General features: G+C 45.1%; 3 protein-coding genes across 3 annotated transcripts; 1 reads left to right on the top strand and 2 right to left on the bottom strand.

The window, feature by feature from the left end:
* Positions 1–42: 42 nt before the first annotated feature.
* Positions 43–3,844, bottom strand: LOC135498426 (glycerophosphocholine cholinephosphodiesterase ENPP6-like). Its single transcript, XM_064788694.1, has 7 exons — positions 3,207–3,844; positions 2,339–2,487; positions 1,959–2,130; positions 1,373–1,686; positions 957–1,109; positions 519–630; positions 43–251 (listed from the first exon to the last, which is right to left on the bottom strand). Exons 1-7 carry the CDS (start codon positions 3,478–3,480, stop codon positions 43–45), a joined length of 1,383 nt encoding a protein of 460 aa, XP_064644764.1. The 5' UTR covers positions 3,481–3,844.
* Positions 3,845–6,016: 2,172 nt separating this feature from the next.
* On the top strand, positions 6,017–7,363 carry LOC135498320 (cartilage matrix protein-like). The gene is made up of 3 exons (XM_064788574.1): positions 6,017–6,235; positions 6,530–6,725; positions 6,958–7,363. The coding sequence occupies exons 1-3, from the start codon at positions 6,160–6,162 to the stop codon at positions 7,361–7,363; spliced, it is 678 nt and encodes a 225-aa protein (XP_064644644.1). The 5' UTR covers positions 6,017–6,159.
* Positions 7,364–7,899: 536 nt separating this feature from the next.
* LOC135498321 (collagen alpha-4(VI) chain-like) lies at positions 7,900–16,282 on the bottom strand. Its single transcript, XM_064788575.1, has 14 exons — positions 16,262–16,282; positions 15,306–16,013; positions 14,677–15,017; positions 14,220–14,505; positions 13,344–14,051; positions 12,705–13,045; positions 12,275–12,560; positions 11,404–12,111; positions 10,767–11,107; positions 10,337–10,622; positions 9,182–10,173; positions 8,614–8,905; positions 8,024–8,315; positions 7,900–7,905 (listed from the first exon to the last, which is right to left on the bottom strand). The coding sequence occupies exons 1-14, from the start codon at positions 16,270–16,272 to the stop codon at positions 7,900–7,902; spliced, it is 5,598 nt and encodes a 1,865-aa protein (XP_064644645.1). The 5' UTR covers positions 16,273–16,282.
* Positions 16,283–18,252: the final 1,970 nt, after the last annotated feature.

Below are 18,252 nucleotides of genomic sequence, written 5' to 3' on the forward strand. Positions count from 1 at the left end.
AGAACGAAGTTCCCAAGCACTTTCATGACTAGTCTATTTGTATCAAAACATCATAACAAACAAGCATCCTACTACGACCACCAAGCCCAGACTGGAATGAACCCCGTACGTTCCAACATCCTCCAAGTACGATGCAGCATGTTCCCACGATCCATTGTTCGGAGCGGCTGGTATCTTCAACACGTGACACATCATCTGGTACAGATCCACTATGTCTACAGGAGGAAGGTCTCTCTCGCCGCTTTTGAAATCTGAAGGATAACGACAAATGTATAGAGAGTTAGCTCTTTAGTATTCCCGAGTCGTTGCTGTGTTTGGCAGTGGCATGGCACGGAAAGTGTTTTAGACCTTTCCCACGTACCACTGCGAGGATGTTCCTGGGTCAACCATGTCTTCGTTTCGTCTTTTACGAGAAATGACCTTGGTTGCAACTGGATGGACTTGCAGAAGTATCATTGATAAAACAAATCAGCTTGAATCTATCTAAAATAATTCTATAAACTAAACGTCCAACATACCCGGTCCTGTAGCGAGAAAGATGGCTCTCATGTCCCTTTCCCTGTTACCAAAGGCATGTCCACCCTGCACTGGGCGCCCAGTGTCATTGAACACCTTGAAATCGTAATGTTTCTGAAATAGAGTAAAGAAGGTAGAACTTTTTCTTCTTCTGCTGTCGGAAGATGCTCGCCAGTCACTCTGTTTTCGGTAACCAAGTCAGCTGTCCTAGAGAGTTCCACCACAGAGCCTCAGAGTGGTGTCATTTGGCCAGTATTCCACTCACTTCTTCATTAGGGAGTACATGTTGGTCTCAAGCACATGAGCTGCAGTCTGGTCTCCAGCTCCACATTCACCCTCTAGACCCCATGCGATGGGCACAGGGAGCAGGTACGAGCAAAGCAAAACAACAACAAAAGCCTGAAGCCACTAATTATCAAAGTGCTTTGCTCGGTACTTACTTCTAATGTATCCAATACCATATACCATGGTATATCATCCGTGACTACGATCGGCGCCACTCGAGGATTATGCTTGTAGTGCCATTCCTCAGGCAAGAATCCTTTCTGGTAGACTTGCATGTGGGGGTTCTCGTTCTTCAACAATTCATAAACCTGAAATCAACAATGATTTGCTTTTTTTAATCGATGCCTTATGAGTTCGCTTATGGAAACAAACACTACCTAGTATGAGGATCTCCCCACAAACCGGTCCACTTCGGGTCTAAGACCCTTTGTCTCCTTCTTAAATTCACTGCCTTTTAGCCGCTGGGTGAAAACTACTGGACCGATCCATTCAAGTTTGCACTAAGCTTTGAGGAATGTTAGTGGCTGAATCATCAGAACCGTAAGTCACAAAAAGGAACCCCATGACATACCTCTTCTTCCTTGCCTAGTTTTGGCCAAAGAGAAAACATCGGATACTCGATATTGTTTCTGTAGTTGTTGGTCAGCCTCTCCCGCTCCTCAGCTGACATGTATTTCGTCACATTAATCATCTTAGTCAGGTCCAGTTGAGTCATGCCGTGGTCGGACATGATCATGATGTTCACTTCGTCGGTCAGCTGATGTTCAGCAAGCTGGTCCTGAAGGTAATCTATGTGTTTGTCGATGTTCAGGACTGTCTTGTTGAGGACATCGCTGAACGGTCCGTACCTGTGGCCGAAGTGATCTGGATCTTCGATGTAAATACCTGAAATGAATCGTTGTCATAATAGTGGCTCAGACTTTATAAAACTCTAGTCAGCAGCTGACCTTGGAGAACGTCTACACACGGGCTGTTGACCGAAGTCCATACTGACATATCCCCCTTGCCACGAAAAGCATCCGTGAAGTACTCAGTTATTAACTATTGCAGGCTAGTTCGTGCAACAACCTTCAAATAAATGAATCGCGGACGAGCCATGACGCTTGATCCACAAGCTATTCTAGAGTTTCTTGAGGCGATATACCCAATATACCAACCTATTAAGTCAGCACCATCCTCTAGAAGATTCCTAATTCCAGAGTCTATCATATATTTAAAGTTCGTCTCAAAAGACCCGTTGTCATAACTATACGCATCACAGAAGTTTGGGCGTAGACCTCGTATCTCAACTTCACAGCCTAACCAAGAATACATAAACGACTTCCTATCCTGAAATGGGAATCATTGATATGGGTCATAGAAGATCTTCGAGGACTTTTTGGAGGCCAACTGATGTATCGTTACTTTAACTTTCTTGTTTCATTCATATGCAGAGTAAATGCCCCGACATCTTTACAATGCTATGTTCATTGAAGTGATGTTAAAAACTCCTTATATCCAAATAAAAACAAAGCAATTACTCTCAAGACTTAATTACATGTTTTCTTCCAGTGATCCAAATGGGTTCCCCACCATTCCACCATTTTGGATCAGTGTCGTTCTCGCCCAACCCGGCTTTGAAGGTGTCGTTGGTGGCTGGGTCGTACATGCGGTTCCCAACCATACCATGACTCTCAACGTGAAGACCTACAGGGATGTGCAGAAGGAGATATGGGTATATCATTGCCAAGATGTTTATCAATTAAGGGTTGACCAAAGGCTCCACCATTCTGGCTAGAACTTGTAACCTTGAGGCGATAAGGACTCTTTTGAAACGAAGTGAATGCCAATTTCAAGGGTGGACCTCTGTTCTTTGTTTTCCAGAGTACAACCTTCCATGTTTGATAAGGGCTTCACTTCCTTTTGAAGGGGTTCTAGGGCTGCTTTAGGATTTCAAGATCTACCAAAATGCTGGTGCCTATGGTCAACCCTTAGATGTATGCACTGCTGCTCAAAACGAACGAAAACAGCCTGACACAAAACACTTGATTTGCTTGGTAGTCAGCTCATTGGTGACCTGCAAACAAATCGTGGTGCACCGTGTGATAAATGTGATATCGACGAACCAATCACACTTCAAAAACTAGGCCAGTGTTCAATAGCCTTGGGCTACTCTTATGACTGCACATCATGCACTACTCTACCATGGATTGCGAGTGTCTCATAGAATATTGGCCTGGTGGGCTGCAACACAGCAAGAATATTTCTTCTTGAGGATATCAGGGTTAATGTTCGCTTCTCCGCTCTGCACTCACCTACTCATTTTCGTTCAGGCTCAACATTAACCCCCGATTTCCTCAGGATGACGTCTCTGGTCTAATCCCTTTGAGCTCTGTCACAGGCCCACACCGAAATTTGGGACTCACCTGTTGTTATGCTGTAATGGTTCGGGAAGGATTCACTGGGGAAGTCTGAAATCATATATTTGGCCTTTACCCCTCGCTTCATCAAGCGTTCAAATCCCTTAAGGCCCTGAATCTCAAAGTAGTCCCATCGAAATGCATCCAGCAGTATGATGATAAGTTTGTTGCCTCGACGAGAGCTTGAGCTTGTCTGATAATTAACTGGACGAGTATCACAGAAGGAAAGAGTAAATGTTATCAGTGCCACGTGGCTGAGCATTACGCTACATAGTGTCATGACGGAGCTTGTTCGTGCTTCTCGCGGGTGCCTTCAGTACGAAATCGAATGAACCAGTTGCGTCACATAAGAGTCCTCTTGGAATATCTGTACAATTCCACTACGCATTCTACGAATTTACCGCTATGATGAAAAGGCTCTCTTGTCTCTGTCGTTGATGGCAAGCCTGCTCACCAGTCAGTGGAGTAGTGGTATCCTACGAAAGTAGCCACTGGTTCCCTATTTTCGGTGAGGCCTTCCAGTAGGCCCGGCTAGGCCAACGATGCAACGTGCCAACCATTCATCCACCAGTCTACAATACAACTCCACGTACACGGCGACTCGCCTCTGTTCCACATACGTATCCTGTGTATCAGATGTTCGTTCCATTTGATCAATACTGCCTGGTTCTGAGGCGATCCCCACGTGGCGCTGTGAGGTACAGAACCATGCTACCGTCTCAAATCAATACTTATTCAGGTTGACGGAGACTAATTATAGCCATTGTTGACACGAATTATATGAATATCTCCATTATGATCGCCGTTGTTAATAGAGTTTGCGTTTTCATTTGTTCCTACACGCATTCTTATTACCGGTAGAGAGACTATGAGATGTTTCAAGTCAACGCGAAACCTTCTGCAACTTAAAACATACATATAAAAGTTAATTGAGGGGTTAATCATCACAAGCGCGACTGTGAGCTCGTAAAGAAATTGTCGTAGCTGTAACACTTCGGGGTCACTGATTTGATCTGGAAGAATTGCAATCCATATGAAGTAGTCTAATGTGTAGGGGACGATCGTTAGGATGAAAACAACAGACACCAGGAGCAGCATTGCTGTTAGTTGACCTTCCTTTCCCGCCAAGATCGTTTGACCATGAACTGACACGTCACTTCCTGTTGTGTTTTCACGATGACCTTGACCTTTCCTCTGTATCTGCCATTTTCGTGTCACCTTGACAACCATGGAAACATTCAAACACAGTACAATCAAGAGTGGAATCAGCATAACGAAACACAGGAAGATGATCTGTGACACTTTTTCGTGCAACTCATTACCAAAAGCACATTTCTGTTTCAAAACGATGGAATCAGGATCGGACTTGCTACAAAGGAAGTGAGAGTTGGCTATCATGGAGATAACCAACAGGATGACTAGATGCTTCCTTGCTCTTGATATGGTACACACGGCTCTGCATTGGAGTGGGAACCTTACAGCAACAAAACGGTCTATCGTCATGAGGACCAATATCCAGTGCGAGTTGGTCATTGTCGTGTTTACAACATACATAAACTCCTTACAGAACCACAGGCCATTGAAATGAAAGAAATCGGGGAAAATTGAAAGCATGTAACGCTGTAAATTAAAAAATAGTAGCTCTGTTGTATCCGAAATGGCCAAAGCCATCATGTAGAAACAAGTTGATGATGAGCGATATTTTGGTTTCCATAAGATACAGATTGACAGAATGTTTCCTATGATTCCTATGGTAATGATGATGGGTGGTAAGACACGATCAAAAAAGAAGAGAGGATCATGGTACGGGTCCTGCCTGCTTGCCGTAGCTAGCCTAGTCGCGTTAATCCAAGAGTTGTTACTGGAACTGTTGTTGGCAACTCCTGACAGCCATTTTGCACGAACAGATCCTTCCTGAAGAACAGGCGAAGCTGGGACTAGAAACTCAAACGTAACACTTCGTTTTCTTAATAAATGCTGTAGCGTCATTTTAGGCCATACATCAGAGTCTGTATTCTCATTGATTGAACCATAGACCTCATTAGCTCACTGTCAGTTCACAATGGTTTTCGAAATCACCTTGTCTTCTGAGATATTGGTTACTCGAGGCCAAATGAGTGTGTGCGCAGCACTTCATCACCAATCACCTTATTTGCTGTGAACTGATCTTGCATCAGCGGTCAGATTGTTTGATCCACATCAAAGAAAGGGTACTTCCCCATTTGCCTTCGAGTATTTGCACCACCAGTCCGTGTCTCATCCTGTTACCAAGAAAACGACAAGTACCATTGACCTGCGATGAAGGAGGTTGGCACAACTATCCCTCTACAAGGAGTGGCTGACCCACTTCTGTAGATGTGTCATGAGACCCATTTTATCATGGTGAAGTTAGCCTCACCATAGTGAAATCTGAATTCACCATGATGTTTCTTCACTTTGAGCAGAAAAAAAATCAAGTGAAAAAAATATTTGGACTTAGAAAATTTTTCATCTTTCAGAGTTGAATTTAGATTTCACCATGGTAACTTAGACATCAGTTTTCGTAAGGGTCGTGGTCCTGCAGACATGTGAAAGGCAATGTTACTCATGGAAGCATGCATTTCAATAAATATTCTTGAAACGACGCTCGGAAGTGATTTGCCTTGGGAACAATCTGTAAACATTTCGTTTATCATGTTAATGTTAATTATGTTGATAACAAGTGAATGTTTGCACATCTTTGGGCACGAATTTGGCGGAGATTCTCATGGGAAAGCATTGGAAAAGACGGAATATTGTATTGTACTTTGTTTCAGTACAATTTCGATAGTCTCGTGTCCAAGACGGATCACGAATCAAGTCACGAATTCAGTATAGTCTTAGTCACGGTCACGGCCAGGAAGGAGTGGTTGCTAATGCCAAACTCTGAGAGTGCATTGCACAACGTTTTGCATTGCACAAAGTTCACAGTGTCGCTAAGATGCTGACAGATGGCGGAGCTTGTGTCATCCTTTGGCTCTTGTTGTCGGGCGCGAATGTAGCCAAGACGACAGCAGGTAAGATACGACCCCCACGTACACATTTTGTTCATGACGGACGGAAAAACACTCGAATTTATCCATTCCTTTTGGAAATAAGCTTACTTAATTCACTTCGTTGGTGACAAAACACAAAATCGTTGACAAGTGAAAATTAACTTAAGAAATGACTGCCGAATGTTGATGTCTAGTCAAGGTGGGTTTCAATGATGATCTCCCAAATACGGTTTGCCAGTAAGACGGTAAAGAGTTTTAGTAGATAAACTCATCTCAGAAAGTAACTCGGGAAGATACATTACCTCTCAATTTCAGCTCCTTGCAACCCGAACGCCCAGGTTGACATCTACTTCATGATAGACGCCTCAGGTAGCGTCAAGGCTCAGAACTTCCCACATCTTCTCCAGTTTGTGAACATCCTGATCGGGTCCCTTCCCATTGGCCAGAACCAGGTCAGAGTAGGCGTCTACAGGTTCAACCACCAACCCACCTTCATATTTCCCCTAAACAGGTATGTACTTTATGCATAGCTTTACTTTGAATTTCTGTTAAAGGGAGATGAAACGCGGGAACCAGGCGGGCCAGATTACTACATTTCAAAGTCGCCATAGTTATCTTACAGTACATCCACGGGTATTATTTACCCTGTTACAAGGAATCACAAAATCGGAGAAAATAACAACAACGACAGCATCAACTGCAAAAAAGCTCGAGAGTCATTCAAAATCTTGTTTTTGACATAGGTATTACAACAAGGCCGCCATGCAACGAGCAGTCAGCGCCATCCGGTTTACTGCGGGAACGACTGGAACTTTTCGCGTACTGAGGCAAATGAGGCTGAATGGCTTTACTGCCGCAAATGGTGACCGGCCAGGTGTCCACAACATCGGTATTCTCATAACCGACGGCATCTCGAACAACCCCTACCAAACCATCGCCGAGGCAACCGCGTGCAAGAGAGCCGGCATTGAACTCTTCTGCGTCGGCGCACAAATACCCTCGATGAAGGAGGTCACGGCCATAGCCTCGAAGCCGAAGAAACCTCACTTGTTCCGCGTGAATAAGTTTCATCAGATGAAGAGTCAAGCGCCCGCGATATTCAAAAAGATTTGCAGTCAGATCTCGAAGTACTTCTCAAATGGTGAGTAAATGGATGATTACAGTGTCAAAACGGCAATGTTCTGGTCATCATCATCATCATCCTGCGCCCGAAATCAGCTGATTGTCACTCGTGGTATTAGGCATTGGTGTTTGTAACAAAGACCGCTTTGATTCCACAACATATCATGATACATTTTACCGCCACCATGTCACCATCATTCGATATACATTTGTAGTCATCTACTCATCTTGCTTTCGCTTAACTACGCGTTCGTACCAATTGCGCAGGCCATGGTACCGCGTCTTTAATTTGGCGGTCGTCATAACGATGTCCTGCGGATCGAGGTCCAACCCGTTGGGTGGAAGAATGCGGGAAGTAATGGCATTGCCACACGGAGATGATATACGGTGAAGATATAAGAGGTAAAAGAATAGGAAGAGGAAGAAGAAGCAAAAGATGGGATAGACTCTACCTACCAGAGCGGCAGATGTTGTGAAACTAGGAAGCAATCACACTGCCTACGAACCCATAAATGGATCTGCTTAATGGTAAGGTCCTTTAAAGAATCATTCAAAATCATTCGTTAGTGCTGTAAAATGAAATTTGATTACTATGAAACTAGCGCTACTTTTGCGCTCTTCCACATTTGGAATACCTGAGCATTCTATTTTACCATACCTGCCTCATCAAAGCCCATACCTACCTACACTGTGCTTGTTGACAAATTTACAGATTTTCTTTGAAATCATCGGAGCCTTGCCTGACATCTGGACAAACTTCTTCACCACGAACACATGTTTTTTTACAGGTTTCGAGGCGATCTGGTAAATCTGGCCAGTGGAAGGAATCTGGACCCCAACGCAGAAAAGCTCGACCCCAGCACGTTTTGTCAGCGTTGCCTGGTTCAAGGTGGCTTGCTGTGCCCAGGAGATGCCATCCGTTACTAGTATACCGATGTTATGGACGCCAGGTCTGTCGCCATTCGCTGCTGTGAAACCACTGCAAGACAATGAAACCACAAACTACACTATTTGGAAAGTTTCGGTCGTCATCTTTTTTAGCTGTGGAACACGAACGACGGTACTGCAGGCAAGGTTCCTTAAAGGCCTGAGTTGTTCGTGCTCAAGTTTGCTTTCCTCTGCAGCAGTTTCTGCGATAGAAACAAGTCTGGCCACATGGGAACCGGTCTGGTTACAGAAGTGGTAAGTAATAGTAAGCAACAACGATAGATTCTAATGAAAAGAGAGGACCGTTGCCAAACACTTATGATCTCAAACAGAACAGTACAAGTACATACACTGTTCTGAGATCCCGTAAGACGAACTGCGTGCTGGTGCCTCCTCCAGTAAACCTCACAGCCCTAACAGCTCTCATCAAAGCCGCCTTGGAGTAGTGCCTATTCAGGGGGAATATCAGGCTGGACTGGTGGTCGAAGCGGAATACGCCTACCCTCACGTCGGTCTGGCCGATGGGAAGGAAATTGATCATGGCAGCCACGAAGTTGAGCATGTGGGGGAAGTTGTAACTTCTCACGCTTCCAGAGGCATCAATCATGAAGTAGATGTCGACCTTTGCTTTCGGATTGCAAGCTGGAATATAAAGGAATCTCTCATTGTAGACATGCACTTTTATCTAAAGCCTGCATCGAACGGATCCGTACTCCTTGTAAACAGGGCTTAACGGGTATTAGCTTAACTTCTATGTAGATGAATTTCTGGTCGAGAACGTAAGAAAGGCACTGTGATATACGGTAAACCCTGAGGGGTGCAAGAAAAGGGATACATGTACCTTTCTCAGGATCTCAATTATGACAATGAAACCGAGAAAATATGACTGAAAAGACATCATGTGGAGAACGAACTTACGTGGTGGTTTTCCAGTAGTGCCAGTTACCCTGGACGCTGTCGTCAATTTGATGATAGAAGTAGGTTTCGCTGTGGTAGTCTTAATATTCGTTGTGGTAGTGGTAGGGGGAGGTTTGGTTGTTGTTGTCGTAGGTTTGGTTGTGGTAGTCGTAGGTTTGGTTGTGGTAGTCGTAGGTTTCGTTGTGGTAGTCGTAGATTTCGTTGTGGTAGTCGTAGATTTCGTTGAGAGTTTTGCTGCGGTAGTTGCAAGTTTCGCAGTTGTAGTTGTGGCTTTTGTTGTTGTAGCTGTTGTTGTGGTCGTCCTTTTAGCTGTAGCCACAGGTTTTACTGTGGTGGCCCTACGCGTTGTTGCAGCTTTGACTTTCCCAGTTGTAGTTCCTGGCTTTGCTCCTGTCGAAGTCCTTGTTAAAGTACTGGAGGTTGTTCCAGCAATCCCAGTAGTTCCAGTAGTTCCTTGTCGATGTGTTGCGGCAAGTGTAATTGCCATTTTAGTTGTCAATGTCCTCACCGTAGTCCCTCCAGCTGAATGCGTTGACAGTGCAAGTGTTCCAGTTGCTTGTAAACCAGTTGTCATTGAAGACACTGTCAGGCTGGGGAGACTGGCTGTGACTACATTGAGCTGCGTCGTCTGTCCCCCTTGTGTGGTACTACCCACACCTGGAGTGGTTGGAGTGGTCGTTCCTGACGAAGTCGTCAAGCGGGCACAGACCTCTCTCGTGGTTAATATTCGCTTAGCAATCAAGATAGCCTGGCCCTTGAGTTCCTTAAATTTCTTTACGGTGTAAACGTGCTTACTCTTTGACTTCGAAGCAATGGCAATTATCTCCTTCTTGGAAGGAATCTTTGCTCCCACACAATAAAGCTCTACACCAGCTTTCTTTGCAGCTCTTGCCTGCGCTAGGGTTGCCTTGCCATCGTTCGAGAGACCATCAGTGATGAGGATTCCGATTTTATGCATCCCGGGTCTAGCTCCGTTCTTGCTTGTAAAGCCACTGAAACATATAAGGGGATCAACGTCTGTTATTACAGAGCATCCGGACTCTAGATGTATGAACGTACCTTAATTCAGTGTGGTGTTTACTTTGGACAAGGCAGTCGAGGCAGCGAAAACCAGAACGACGTGGCGAAGGAGCCTTTTACGTTCAAGAATCTTACCTCAGTGCCATGGCTTTGAGTGCCTTGTCTGTCGCCGTAGATCCACTAGCATACCGAATCCATTTGACAGCAACCTGAAGATGTGACGTCTTGTAATATCGATTCAGTGGCAGCATCAACTTGGACTTGCTTCCAAATCTGTAAACCCCAACTCTGATCTTAACTTTCCCGACTGGCAAGGCTCTGATCAGGGCGTTCACAAACCCGAGCACGTGTTTCCAGTTTTTGTAGCCGACACTGCCAGAGCAGTCCACCATGAAGTAGATGTCGGCCTTTGGGTCGCATGCTGAAAGACAATGTGTGCTTAGTTCCAATGATGACGAGGGCGTATGAAGTCTATTATGACGTTAAGGCTATAGATATAGTTCTAGTAGATTTCCCAATACTGAAAACGTCGAGTAAGTATGATGTGCTCGAGAAGAACACTTACGCATCGCAGTGGTGGTAGTTGTGGTTGTCGTTGGTGGTGGGGTGGCCGGCGGTAACTTGTTCACCTGTTGACAAATCTTCTTCACAATGGCGGGCCCGCCCTGTTTCATCTGGCTGAACTTCTTGTACCGGAACACGTGATCTTTGGTCGGTTTGGATGCGATCTTGTTCACCTCTGTCATAGTTGGAATCTGTGCTCCGACACAAAACATGTTGATGCCGTACTTCTTAGCTTTCTTTGCCTGGGTGATGGTTGATGAGCCATTATTTGACAGACCGTCTGTGATGAGGATGCCCACGTTATGGACATTTGGTCTCATGCCATTCTTTGGTGTGAAACCGCTGAAAAGTGGAGGTGAGCACGGGTTTAAAATAGTGGGCACTGACAAGGTAGAAGTGAAATATAAGACTTTTCATACTTTCATTTGTAACATATTCAACCAAACATCAAGTTGATCTAGTATTGCAGCACCGTTTGTTTGTTTGTCTGTAGTGGTTCGCCTGTGGTACGACACAATATTTCCGTGGGAAAACAGTGCCCTGGATACCTCTGTGGTTACCTAACGACACAGTCTTATTGGGCAATACACATAGACAGACCAAGGACAGTAGAGAAACTCGAAGCTGTTAAGTCTTACATTTGCCTCATCTGTTTGAGAACTTTGTCGGTGCCAGTGGAACCACTTGTGTATCTGATCCAGTTCACCCAGGTCTTCAGCGTAGCTTTGTTATAAAACCGGTTCAGTGGAAACATCAGTGTCGATTTCTGATTGAATCTGAACACTCCAACTCTGACCTGGTTTTGCCCAATTGGTAGAGAGTCGATGATAGAATTGACAAATTTCAGGAGATACGGGAAGTTTTTAAATCCAACACTACCGGATGAGTCTATCATGAAATAGATGTCTGCCTTGAAAGTGCACTTTCCAGATTTTGTTTGCTTTGCTGCTGTTGTCGTCTGCCCGTGTACAGTTGTTGTGGTTGTTGATTTGACTGTTGTTGTGGTCGTCGGTGGTCCTGTGTAGGGCGTGGTGGATGGTGCTGGTGTCGTGACTCCACATACCTCTCTCGTTGTCAGGATTTTCTTTGCAATAGATGCAGCCAGGGTCATTAATTGTTTAAACTTTTTAACTGTATATACGTGGTCACTCTTTGACTTCGAAGCGATGGCATTTATCTCCTTCTTGGAAGGAATCTTTGCTCCCACACAATAAAGCTCTACACCAGCTTTCTTTGCAGCTCTTGCCTGCGCTAGGGTTGCCTTGCCGTCATTCGAGAGACCATCGGTGATGAGGATTCCGATTTTATGCATCCCGGGTCTTGCTCCGTTCTTGCTTGTGAAGCCACTGAAACATATAAGGGGATCAACGTCTGTTATTACAAAGCATCCGAACTCTAGATGTATGAACGTACCTAAATTCGGTGTGGTGTTTACTTTGGACAAGGCAGTCGAGGCAGCGAAAACCAGAACGACGTGGCGAACGAGCCTTTTACGTTCAAGAACCTTACCTCAGTGCCATGGCTTTGAGTGCCTTGTCTGTCGCCGTAGATCCACTAGCATACCGAATCCATTTGACAGCAGCCTGTAGATGTGACGTCTTGTAATATCGATTCAGTGGCAGCATCAACTTGGACTTGCTTCCAAATCTGTAAACCCCAACTCTGATCTTAACTTTCCCGACTGGCAAGGCTCTGATCAGGGCGTTCACAAACCCGAGCACGTGTTTCCAGTTTTTGTAGCCGACGCTGCCAGAGCAGTCCACCATGAAGTAGATGTCGGCCTTTGGGTCGCATGCTGAAAGACAATGTGTGCTTAGTTCCAATGATGACGAGGGCGTATGAAGTCTATTATGACGTTAAGGCTATAGATATAGTTTTAGTAGATTTCCCAATACTGAAAACGTCGAGTAAGTCTGATATGCTCGAGAAGAACACTTACGCATCGCAGTAGTGGTAGTTGTGGTTGTCGTTGGTGGTGGGGTGGCCGGCGGTAACTTGTTCACCTGTTGACAAATCTTCTTCACAATGGCAGGCCCGCCCTGTTTCATCTGGCTGAACTTCTTGTACCGGAACACGTGATATTTGGTCGGTTTGGATGCGATCTTGTTCACCTCTGTCATAGTTGGAATCTGTGCTCCGACACAAAACATGTTGATGCCGTACTTCTTAGCTTTCTTTGCCTGGGTGATGGTTGATGAGCCATTGTTTGACAGACCGTCTGTGATGAGGATGCCCACGTTATGGACATTTGGTCTCATACCATTCTTTGGCGTGAAACCGCTGAAAAGTGGAGGTGAGCACGGGTTTGAAATAGTGGGCACTGACAAGGCAGAAGGAAATATAAGACTTTTCATGCAGCTTTCATTTGTAACATATTCAACCAAACATCAAGTTGATCTAGTATTGCAGCACCGTTTGTTTGTTTGTCTGTAGTGGTTCGCCTGTGGTACGACACCATATTTCCGTTGGAAAACAGGGCCCTGGATGCCTCTGTGGTTCCCTAAGGACACAGTCTTATTGGGCAATACACATAGACAGACCAAGGACAGTAGAAAAACTCGAAGCTGTTAAGTCTTACATTTGCCTCATCTGTTTGAGAACTTTGTCGGTGCCAGTGGAACCACTTGTGTATCTGATCCAGTTCACCCAGGTCTTCAGCGTAGCTTTGTTATAAAACCGGTTCAGTGGAAACATCAGTGTCGATTTCTGATTGAATCTGAACACTCCAACTCTGACCTGGTTTTGCCCAATTGGTAGAGAGTCGATGATAGAATTGACAAATTTCAGGAGATACGGGAAGTTTTTAAATCCAACACTACCGGATGAGTCTATCATGAAATAGATGTCTGCCTTGAAAGTGCACTTTCCAGATTTTGCTTGCATTGCTGTTGTTGTCGTCTGCCCGTGTACAGTTGTTGTGGTTGTTGATTTGACTGTTGTTGTGGTCGTCGGTGGTCCTGTGTAGGGCGTGGTGGATGGTGCTGGTGTCGTGACTCCACATACCTCCCTCGTTGTTAGGATTTTCTTTGCAATAGATGCAGCCAGGGTCATTAATTGTTTAAACTTTTTAACTGTATATACGTGGTCACTCTTTGACTTCGAAGCGATGGCATTTATCTCCTTCTTGGAAGGAATCTTTGCTCCGACACAATAAAGCTCTACACCAGCTTTCTTTGCAGCTCTTGCCTGCGCTAGGGTTGCCTTGCCGTCGTTCGAGAGACCATCAGTGATGAGAATTCCTATCTTATGCATCCCGGGTCTAGCTCCGTTCTTGCTCGTGAAGCCACTGAAACATATAAGGGGATCAATGTCTGTTATTACAAAGCATCCGGACTTTAGATGTATGAACGTACCTAAATTCCGTGTGGTGTTTACTTTGGACCAGGCAGTCGAGGCAGCGAAAACCAGAACGACGTGGCGAACGAGCGTTTCACGTTCAGTTCAAGAACCTTACCTCAGTGCCATGGCTTTGAGTGCCTTGTCTGTCGCCGTAGATCCACTAGCATACCGAATCCATTTGACAGCAGCCTGCAGATGTGACGTCTTGTAATATCGATTCAGTGGCAGCATCAACTTGGACTTGCTTCCAAATCTATAAACTCCAACTCTGATCTTAACTTTCCCGACTGGCAAGGCTCTGATCAGGGCGTTCACAAACCCGAGCACGTGTTTCCAGTTTTTGTAGCCGACGCTGCCAGAGCAGTCCACCATGAAGTAGATGTCGGCCTTTGGGTCGCATGCTGAAAGACAATGTGTACTTAGTTTCGATGATGACGAGGGCGTATAAAGTCTATTTGGACGTTCAGGCTATAGATATAGTTCTAGTAGATTTCCCAATACTGAAAACGTGTAAAAATAGGTTTCGACACAGAATCTCGAGTAAGTCCTGTGTACTCGAGGAGAACACTTACGCATCGCAGTAGTGGTAGTTGTGGTTGTCGTTGGTGGTGGGGTGGCCGGCGGTAACTTGTTCACCTGTTGACAAATCTTCTTCACAATGGCGGGCCCGCCCTGTTTCATCTGGCTGAACTTCTTGTACCGGAACACGTGATCTTTGGTCGGTTTGGATGCGATCTTGTTCACCTCTGTCATAGTTGGAATCTGTGCTCCGACACAAAACATGTTGATGCCGTACTTCTTAGCTTTCTTCGCCTGGGTGATAGTTGATGAGCCATTGTTTGACAGACCGTCTGTGATGAGGATGCCCACGTTATGGACATTTGGTCTCATACCATTCTTTGGCGTGAAACCGCTGAAAAGTGGAGGAGAACATGGGTTTGAAATAGTGGGCACTGACAAGGTAGAAGTGAAATATAACACTTTTCATGCAGCTTTCATTTGTAGCATATTCAACCAAACATTTAGTTGATCTAGTAATGTAGCACCGTTTTTTTATTGTCCGTAGTGGTACGACACCATATTTCCGTGGGAAAACAGGACCCTGGATGCCTCTGTGGTTCCCTAAGGACACAGTCTTATTGGGCAATACGCATAGACAGACCAAGGACAGTAGAAAAACTCTGAAGCTGTTAAGTCTTACATTTGCCTCATCTGTCTGAGAACTTTGTCAGTGCCAGTGGAACCACTTGTGTATCTGATCCAGTTCACCCAGGTCTTCAGCGTAGCTTTGTTATAAAACCGGTTCAGTGGAAACATCAGTGTCGATTTCTGATTGAATCTGAACACTCCAACTCTGACCTGGTTTTGCCCAATTGGTAGAGAGTCGATGATAGAATTGACAAATTTCAGGAGATATGGGAAGTTTTTAAATCCAACACTACCGGATGAGTCTATCATGAAATAGATGTCTGCCTTGAAAGTGCACTTTCCAGATTTTGTTTTCATTGCTGCTGTTGTCGTCTGCCCGTGTACAGTGGTTGTGGTTGTTGATTTGACTGTTGTTGTGGTCGTCGGTGGTCCTGTGTAGGGCGTGGTGGATGGTGCTGGTGTCGTGACTCCACATACCTCCCTCGTTGTCAAGATTTTCTTTGCAATAGATGCAGCCAGGGTCATTAATTGTTTAAACTTTTTAACCGTATAAACGTGGTCATTCTTTGACTTCGAAGCGATGGCATTTATTTCCTTCTTGGAAGGAATCTTTGCTCCGACACAGTATAGTTCTACACCAGCTTTCTTAGCAGCTCTTGCCTGAGCAAGGGTTGCCTTGCCATCGTTCGAGAGACCATCAGTGATGAGGATTCCGATTTTATGCATTCTGTTTCTGGCTCCGTTTTTGCTAGTAAAGCCACTGGAAGAAGACGTCAAGTCATGATCAAATAGCTAAACAAATATCCCACACGTTTGATGACACTCGTGCCTGTCTCGCAGCCATTTATTCTCCACTCACCAGTGCTGCACAATCTCTGGCTATTGTTTCAATGACCATAGTGATGAATTGGCCAATCCTCATACATTACTCGGTTAAGACGTCAAGGCAAATTCCAAAAGACACCCAACACAACACTATACACCTGCTTCTACGTTCAAAAACTTTACCTCAGTGCCATGGCTTTGAGTGCCTTGTCTGTCGCCGTAGACCCACTAGCATACCGAATCCATTTGACAGCAGCCTGCAGATGTGACGTCTTGTAATATCGATTCAGTGGCAGCATCAACTTGGACTTGCTTCCAAATCTGTAAACTCCAACTCTGATCTTGGTTTTCCCGATTGGCAAGGCTCTGATCAGGGCGTTCACAAACCCGAGCACGTGTTTCCAGTTTTTGTAACCGACGCTGCCAGAGCAGTCCACCATGAAGTAGATGTCGGCCTTTGGGTTGCATGCTGAAAGAAGATGCAAAATTATTTCCATTAAAAATGAGATTAAGAACAGTCTCCGACTTTCAGTTCCGTTTGCTCTTTCGCTGCAGAAAATACCACCATAGGCTCCATGTCTCCTTTGACGTGAGCTTCACAATCGGTATCCGGTGGAGCGTCACGTGTTCTGAGATTGATGGCACTGCACCAACCCCGCCAGGAAACTGGACAAGCGGGTCTTTCCCCATATCTTTACGAACGTTCACATGATGTCGATGACGACAGTAAACATTTGTTAAAACTATTTCGATGAACGTCTTGAGCAGGAAAGGTCGCTGACCTTAAAGCTGACATGCATGCATAAAAACTCTGATGGCCAATTTCGAAAACACAAACGTCCGACCACCAAAAGACCAACTGCACTTGAAACATGATAGACACCCAGCGACTGCAAAACAACAAGTTCGTTGACGAGACTGGTCACCGATACGCTCTCGTGTGAAGAAAAAATAAAATATTTCCTCGAGCGGGTTCGAACTCGGAACCGTCGGCACTTGACCCTTACCGTCTTACTCACTCAGCCACGAAGCCGTTATCGAGTACGTAGACATTTTGCAGATTTTCATTTCAGGTACAAGCTAGACAGAATGTCGTCTTTTGTACCATCTGTACCATTTTCAGTTTTAAAGTGGCCTTTAAAATTTGCCCTTTTACAATATTGGCAAAGTGAATTCATAAGATACATAATCAGGAGATGAACATGCCACCCCGCGATGATTGTAGGAGCACGCAGCTATTTTTTGTTTTTTAAAGATGCAAAACAATTTCCCGCTTCGCTAGTATTAAAACCATGCGTGTATTGAGGAACTGTCTGATGAGGTGGCATTCGATTTCAAACAATGGTCGCACTGGTCACTTTTCAGTATATGAACTAATGCTCATATCAGTGCCCTGGTGGTGAATATGGTAGCGCCACTGCGGCCAGCTGGTAGTCTATCGTATCTGAGGGAGTTTGAAACATGACTGACCGGCGGTCGTTCAAAACATGGCGGACGGGCGTTGGTGTTTCCTAACTTGGCCGTTAGGGTTTTTATGCATGAATGTCAGCTTTAAGGTCAATTTTTGATATTGCCTGTAGGGGGACTCAAGGCATGGGCTTGGGAGGGGAGGTCAAATCGGTTGTCTTCATGTGACGTATTGGCGACGTCGTTGAATCTGAGATCACGTGGTCTCCCTCTACACTATTAACTTACCAGACTCCGTCTGTAACACATTCTGTGCTAACAGCAGAGATGCCAAGAAAGTCCAGCAGAATATGATTTTCATCCTGGCTGCCTGCAAGTCGACAATGACAAAGATGTATCAGATGAGACGAAGTTCAAACTTGACTATGGTCTACCTTAGAGAAGGGCCTGCACACTGCTGCCTATCCAGTGGTCAGGCCTGCATTTATTCCGCCAGTTTTGACGGGTGGCGGCGCATGGCGCGCAGACTGGACACATTAGACCAAGTCACCTGATCCAATTTACTTGCTTCCTCATGCACTGCTTTTTAACGTCATGTAACTTCAAAATAGACGTTATTAGGTTACAACCTCTCTCTGCACTACACGTATCCCACACACGCCACAGATAACAAACGGCTCCCTAATCCGAAATTGATCACATATCAAATAAAAGTATTCAACCAACTACAGCAGACACACTTTTCCAAACTCCTATTTCCTCACCAG

The sequence above is a fragment of the Lineus longissimus genome, chromosome 13 (assembly GCF_910592395.1).
Source record: "Lineus longissimus chromosome 13, tnLinLong1.2, whole genome shotgun sequence".
Taxonomy (NCBI): domain Eukaryota; kingdom Metazoa; phylum Nemertea; class Pilidiophora; order Heteronemertea; family Lineidae; genus Lineus; species Lineus longissimus.

Coding starts and splice junctions, on each gene's coding strand:
- LOC135498426 (XM_064788694.1), bottom strand. CDS start 3,480: ATGACACTATGTAGCGTAATGCTCAGCCACGTGGCACTGATAACATTT. Junction 2,488..3,206: donor CCATTACAGCATAACAACAG/GTGAGTCCCAAA, acceptor ACATCCCTGTAG/GTCTTCACGTTGAGAGTCAT. Junction 1,110..1,372: donor AACTAGGCAAGGAAGAAGAG/GTATGTCATGGG, acceptor TGTTGATTTCAG/GTTTATGAATTGTTGAAGAA.
- LOC135498321 (XM_064788575.1), bottom strand. Junction 14,506..14,676: donor AACTACCACTACTGCGATGC/GTAAGTGTTCTC, acceptor ATTGTCTTTCAG/CATGCGACCCAAAGGCCGAC. Junction 11,108..11,403: donor CTCAAACAGATGAGGCAAAT/GTAAGACTTAAC, acceptor TCCACTTTTCAG/CGGTTTCACACCAAAGAATG.
- LOC135498320 (XM_064788574.1), top strand. CDS start 6,160: ATGCTGACAGATGGCGGAGCTTGTGTCATCCTTTGGCTCTTGTTGTCG. Junction 6,236..6,529: donor TGTAGCCAAGACGACAGCAG/GTAAGATACGAC, acceptor TCTCAATTTCAG/CTCCTTGCAACCCGAACGCC. Junction 6,726..6,957: donor TTCATATTTCCCCTAAACAG/GTATGTACTTTA, acceptor TTTTTGACATAG/GTATTACAACAAGGCCGCCA.